At 43.1% G+C, this 6,981-nt stretch overlaps 1 protein-coding gene across 1 annotated transcript; it reads right to left on the bottom strand.

Annotated features, from left to right (window-relative positions):
- Positions 1–6,941, bottom strand: CENPL (centromere protein L). The gene is made up of 5 exons (XM_079981661.1): positions 6,684–6,941; positions 5,406–5,588; positions 4,463–4,708; positions 3,204–3,746; positions 1–286 (listed from the first exon to the last, which is right to left on the bottom strand). The coding sequence occupies exons 1-5, from the start codon at positions 6,702–6,704 to the stop codon at positions 218–220; spliced, it is 1,062 nt and encodes a 353-aa protein (XP_079837787.1). The 5' UTR covers positions 6,705–6,941; the 3' UTR covers positions 1–217.
- Positions 6,942–6,981: the final 40 nt, after the last annotated feature.

Genomic DNA, 6,981 nt, shown 5'->3' with positions numbered 1-6,981 from the left:
TATAATAACATATTTATTATTTGTAGGGTTTATATAGTTTAATGTTCCATATTTTCAGGAAGGTGTAAGACTTTTTAGGTTTGACCAGAAAGGTAAAATACTCTGTACAAACCACATCTGAGCAGATTAATAAGAATAAGACTCTCTCACACTCAAAAGTCATCTTTGTACTGGATATACTTTCTATAGCAAAAGCATAGATGGTACAACACTTAAATCACATTTTTAAAACTGCCAGTTCTGTTAGGAATGCCATTGATGATATCAGATGTTGAGCATGAAAAATCTGCAAGAAAGAAATTGGAGAATGTTTAAAAAAGTTGCAGCAGGATCAAAACAGGATAAAATACAGTTTATTCAATGAAGTATTTAAGCTAACAAATGTCAACAGCCCATATAAACCAGTTTTGTTTAATCACATTGTCTGAAGTCAATCTGAAAAGCCAAACTTTCCTGTTTTACATTCCTGGAAAGGTATGAAAGGGGTGAAGAGGAAAGTTGATAGAGAAGAAGAGATCCATGGCTTGAAATTGAAACCACTTGAATATAGGGGAACAATGGAAAGCCTTCATTTCCTTTTTCAGAAGTATAAGCACAATAGTTTTCAAAGCAGCATTTTAGAATATCATTAAGATGCCAATTCACATCAGATCTAAAATCATTTGGTATCTATGTGATTGCTGTGTTTCACTGGATTACTAAAGCTTGTGTACTAGTCTTCCCAAATAGAATAGAATTTCATGCAGAGAATAAGGCTTTCCTAACTGCTTCCCTTGGCTGCCCCTTGGACCACTCAAGGGTGCAGCAAATCACAAGAGCAGACACCGGCAAAAATCATGATGTAGGGAAAACGCTGAAGTCAGCCAATGCCTCTACATAGCTCTATCCTCATTTCAAACATCATGATATATCAACATATTGCATTGTTTAGCTGGTGATCTATTGTGAAGTTGAAAACCATAGTGCCTGCTCTGTGGTTTGCTGCCCCCAGCAGGAGGCAGGGAAGAGCTGAGCCGGCAGAGCAACATACAAAAGTTGGCTTCATGCGGTTTATCATCAGGGCAGATATTTTGAACCGGTTATCACAGTGTGGATTTCAAACCGGTTTTCAATGAAATATCACTATATAACCCAGGCCTGATCTCAGCAGGAAGTGATATGACCATGCCAAGGGACTGATGTCAATACTCCCTACTTTCATATCACCCTCCTCCTGCCCAGTTGATAAAACAAGGTTCAGAATGTGGCCTGCCACATGTGTTGGGCTAGTGACATGCTGTGACAACCCCATGGTCATTATGGCAGCCATGATGAAGTCCTAAGCCACCCCAAAGCCAGTTGCCTTGGCATGGATGTTGAAGACCCCAGAACTAGCATTCTGGGAGTCCTCAACACTTACTCTGAGACCAGCCATCTGCTCAGGCAAGGAGACTGTTGGGCAGGGAGGCCGGTGGAAACCAGCAGAATCCCTAATCTGTCCTGATTGCCCAACATCAGGAACAAACCCTCTGGATTCCCCCCGCTAACTGGACAGAGCCTGGAGAGATGGAATCTCTACAGACCACAGCAACTCCCTCTCTCCCCAACCCTCAAGCTTGTCCTTGATGCTGCACAGAGTACCCACTTGGGCACAGTACCACCCTCCACCCTCCTTAACCACCCAATCTTAGTGATACAGACCAGATCAACCTCCTCATCTATAAATCAGATTGTATATGAGGGAGGCCTTACTCAGATTCAACCTGGCATTTAGCAGCAGCAGCAGCTGCAAACCTGAGGGCTGGCTGATAGGATAACCCCAATTCCCTATGTTGGAGGAGGGGCTGGCACATGGCACCTCCCACATCATACCACCCCTACCATGAACCACTGCAGTTGGGGTCCCCCTGCTCAGTTCCTCTCCTCCCAGACATATCTCCCCTCCCTCAATGAAAACAAACCAACACAAATTAAAAACTGTGACTCCACTAAGAACAATACCCCAGCCCATTATTTGGAGAAACTGAGGCAACACACTTTATAATAGGAATCAGCTACTGGTTGCCTGTGGCTCAATATTCCCCCTACCCTGCAACCCAGTCTTCGATGCACACACTTCATTCTTAGTGCCCAAAGTATTATTCAATATGCTCCCCAGCCCTGCCACCCTTCCAAGCCTTTCCCTACTTAGAGAAAGATGGATGGCAAAGAACTGGGAAAGGTAAGAAGGGACAGATGCAAGAAACCATTCTATTCATGTGCCAATATTTCTCCCACCTTGTAATTGAGCCATTGCATAAAGGAATGCAGAAAAAAATAGTATCTCCACCCCCTATAGCTAGGGAATAGGTAGAAAGGGGCCGAGGCACAAAGTAGTTGTAGGGTTTCTACTTCTCTTGAATGCTCACTTCCAATACAGAAAGGGAGTAGTGTGTTTGCTAGACCTGCCACCAAGATTCTTCCTAAAGTATAAATGGCCAGCTGGTAAAATCAGCTGCAAAGTGTTTGAAGTCTACATTGCAAAATGTATGCCTCAAATATTCCTTTAGGACACTCATCTATTTATAATTTGTCACTACCAGGCTAGTATCAATTTTGGGTGAGATCAATCACCTGCCAAGAGCAGTATTCAAAATTAGCCAGGCATTTTGCACCTGGCTTTTGACCACTTGCGACCAAGTGAAGTTGCCTGGGCTCCAGGATGGTGCCTGACATCTCCACCATCTGGAGATGCAGGCCTGAGGATCATTGGATCTGGACTGTTTTCACACACTAATACTCCATCCTGTAGAATTCTATCAGTTATATTTTATCTGCACAATCAGAATGAATTTCTGAAACCAAAATGCTTTTTCTGTACAGCCTGAGTAGCAGTCAGCATTAAGAAACAGAGGTCAGAATAGGCCAATATATACATGGGCTGCCCCTGGAGCAAGTAACTTTTCTTCTTTAAGTACTCAAAGCTCTTAGCCTAGCTCAAGGTTGTCATCTGAACGAGCCTGATGCTTAACTGAAAATCAATCACAGTCAGTCCATCATTTGAAAATTAGACTGCAGAGCCATCTTGCCCCAAACTGGCAACTAGACATTCCATTTTGGCAACTGTAGCCTTGGTTTAAGGAGCCATTTGTCCCCTAACTTATAAATCTTTAAGTTTCTAATACTGGCCAAAAGTGACAGTTCTTTTAACTAGTTGCTAGTGGCAAATGAGCTAGGCACCATACCTTTATTTTCCCAACAGATTGGGCAGAACCTACTGATGTGGAGACTTGTACCAGTATTGTGCCTGACAGGTAGATCTTGAAGTGTCTATGGAAGTGGTTGTAAAGACACGCCATGAATAATTCCACTTCTTCTTGCCTGACTTCTCCTGGAGTCCTGTGGATTGAATCCCAAAGGGCTTTTGCATCTTCAGGATGGATAGAATAGGAAATATCCAGAGGGTAAGCTGTGCCAAGTGTAGAGAAAGTCAGCTCTGTTGGAACTGTAGGATTGTCCATAGGGCACCCAGTCCACATTGCAGCCATCCAGGAAAGACTGATAGGGGTGATGTGCAAGGGGCTCAGACAACAGTCAAAGGTCTGTTGAAGCCAAGTTTCTACAAGGACCGTGAGAGCCTTTGCCCCATTCACAAGGAACAAGGGCAAAAAGGTAAACTCCTCATCAACAATCTCAAAAAGGTCATTTCCACCAGTACAAGTAAACCAGCCCATCCACACCACTTTCTCTTCTGCATTTTTAGCTGCCACCTGAGGCCTCTTCGTGATCTATGGGAAATACATAAATACACCAATTATGCACATATTGCAACTACGAAATGGCTTGAGTCAACACAATTTTGGAAACCAACTCCTACAATTCATTTGTTATGGTGAGGAAAAACTAGGGGAAATATACTGACAGCACTTAATCTCTCAACAGTTCTTCAACAAATGTGCACCTATCACTTTGATAGTACTCTATTCACAGCCATGGACAACTATGCATGTTTTCATGGAAAACCCACTGAAGCAAGCAAGACTTAATTCCTTGCCTGGACAAGGAAGCCTTTTTGAAAGTGCAGATCCAGCTGGACCCACAGTTTCAAAGTGCCAGGCTCTGCATGGCGCAGCGTCTCTTGCGTGATCAGTTTGGGATTCATGGGTCTGAGACCCTATGGTCACATGAAGTGCAGCCAGAGGCTTTCTGTGCCTGCAGGCTGCCTACTTTTAAGAATTGCTCTGCTGCATTTTTTCAGAACCACTTTTCAAGAGAAACAGCGCAATCAAGGCTGGGTGCAAAGCATCCAGTGATTGACTCACCACCAACTGTAACCATGATTCCCTAGCATCCAAACCAAATCAAATTCATTTAATAACACTAAGATAACAGTGGTGGCATACTGAGATGAACTAGTGTATTTTCTAGACCCAATACAATAGTATTCTTCAATATTGTTAAGACAAACCCATAGATATTAAAATATTGGGACTATAGTACCTACTTGAATGAGAACTGCATTTGGTTCCTGTTCTGTGATTTTCAAAGCTGAGAATGAAGAGAACGTCACTTTAAATTGAAGTTCATATTCAATTTCCACAGGTCTCCTTTGACTTTCAGATGCAATAAAGCGACTCAACTGTCTAGAATATTCTTTCAGCTGTCCATAAGAGAATTTGTACAGAGGAGTGACAGCGTATAAAGTCCACTGCTTACACAGAAGCAAGCTTATTTGAGGATCAGCATTTCCCTGGAATGTGAAGAACAGTTTTAGCTTCCTAGGTGCAGGCAAGTGGTGTCCATACTCTACACTTTCCAACAAAAACACAGCAAATATCACTATGAGCAACTTTTTGGATGTGGTTCATCCAATTCTCAGGACAGTCTGCAACTAATTTAATAGCTACCACAACACCCCCCCTACATCACCACTCTAAAGCTTTCCCAATAACACCATTTAGAGGTTCAGGTCCTCTTCAACCTATTCCCCCTCTGCTACCTTTTATGGCTAGAATATATAATCTAGAACAGATGAAAGTGCCCTGTACAATAAGTAGTGGACTAATGCAAGAAGGAAAAATATAATTTACCATATAAATTTAGGTCTTATTAAAAGAAGTTCAGATGGTAAAAATATGTCAATCCCTTGGCCAACATTAACTTTTCAGGAGATAGAATCAAAGTTTTAAGACACTTGTAGTAAGTTGTTCTCTCTCTCTCTCTCTCTCTCTCTCACACACACACACACACAGAGAGAGAGAGAGAGAGAGAGATGATATATTCTAGGCAGGACAATATTACTGTAATTTCCTTTCCAAGTTGTCCTAGAACTATTTCTGAAAGATTAACTATTAGTTACCAGAGGTTTTTTTTCCCTTTGCACCAAATAAAAAGCTACTTCATTTTGCAATATTTTGCCAGCTATACCAAGCTCACCAAAGGATTACCTGCAAGTGAAGAGTTTGTTGAATCATTCTCATAGCTGGGGTCTGACTAAACAGGTTTCGTCTGAGGGATACAACATGTCTTGAAAGATGTGCAGTGTTAATGATGTTCACATCATGATCTACAGTTTTTTCTCCAAAAACAGAAAGTGTCCTGTAGTCACAAACCCTCGTATCTTCCACATGCTGATAGTTTACCAATCAATAGGCAAAAAGGAACAAAAGTTAAAAACTATTTTATACAAAGTAAAGAAAATGCAGGTGATCATTTACTCAGCATGACAAGGACTCGCATGAAGGCAAGCCAAGATATTTGGGGGTGGAAGTGGGCACTAAGAAACCCTGTCGAATACTAGAATAATAGGTTGCAAAGAAATCTGGGGACAATCTATTTCTCTCATTATAGATACAGATTTTAAAGAGAACAAAATAAAAACAGCACCACAAGCTATACCTTCTCTCTACAGCACAGAACTGGCTACCTTCCTAGTGTGCTTTAAACAGTTTTGTTTAACTCAGCATTTTGTCATCCCCCCCCCCCTCACATCTGCCAGCCTTTGGAATCTGAGTTCTTCACAGGAGGCTTGTCTTGTGGTTCTGCCAACAGCTGCAGCCCCATCATGTCAGGGCCTTCCCTGTGGTGGCACCCAATTGATTGGCGAAATCCCTTCTCTTTGGCAGCATGGCCATCTCCCTCACCAATAAACTTTGGGCATCAGTGTAACATAATCTTATATTTTCACACAGCATTTCAGTCAGAAGTGTAAGTCAAGTCTGGGTGCCTGTACACATCTCCATGTCTATTGCAGAACTGTTTTTAGATATTGTGGGTGAGTTTCGCTCAGAGCAGACCTACCAAACTGACTTCCTTATTTGATTTGATTTTTATTAAATTTATATGCCACCTTTCATTCTAAGTTCACAGGTGGGTTTTACAACAGGAAAGCCCATCACACCACCACCATAAAGCAGCAGGGGGTTATTATAGAGAGGGCAATAATATGAATTAAGGCCCCTTGATTTCAATGGGTTTTACACGTGAGCAAGACTCGGTCGGATAATTAATTAAAACAAAACACTCGACGGCACCGGGCAGGGATTTGCATAACTCGGTTAAAAAACCGAAAAACAAGAGACCCCAAAACAAGATCCCTGCAGAGAGAAAACTAGCATTTAAGTTTCAAGGAAGAGCGCCAAGAGGTGGACGGCAATTGCCCGCCTCAGGGAAGCCGCCTCTTGCCAAGGTAACAAAGGCAGCAGCTCGAAAGGCCAGGGCTTTACCTGTCGCTGAAGCCTCGCCATCGCCGGGCCGAGACCTCCCTCTTCTCCGCCCGCCCGCTCCCAAATAACGGAGCGAACCAACCAACCAATCAACGGCTCCCCTCAAGGGGGCGGGCGATTTAAAAATATATTTTAAAATGCCTCCTTCCGGCAGCCAGTTCGGCGCCCGCTCGGGACACTCGCTGATTGGCTTCTCCTAGCAGGCCCCGCCTGCCCCGCGCGCGACGTCACCTCGGGCCTGGAAAAGGCTCTGCTGAGGGAGGCGGTCCGAAGCTCCTTGCCCGAAGTAAGGATGGCG

This window comes from Podarcis cretensis (genome assembly GCF_951804945.1).
Source record: "Podarcis cretensis genome assembly, chromosome: 6".
In the NCBI taxonomy this organism is placed as follows: Eukaryota; Metazoa; Chordata; class Lepidosauria; order Squamata; family Lacertidae; genus Podarcis; species Podarcis cretensis.
This window is presented reverse-complemented; position numbering and strand designations above follow the sequence as displayed.

Excerpts from the sequence above, each read along its gene's own strand:
- CENPL (XM_079981661.1), bottom strand. The coding sequence starts at position 6,704 with ATGGCGAGGCTTCAGCGACAG. Across the intron at positions 3,747-4,462 it reads CAAATGCAGTTCTCATTCAA|ATCACGAAGAGGCCTCAGGT; the intron begins GTAGGTACTATA and ends TATTTCCCATAG. Across the intron at positions 287-3,203 it reads AATCTGTTGGGAAAATAAAG|ATTTTTCATGCTCAACATCT; the intron begins GTATGGTGCCTA and ends TCTTTCTTGCAG.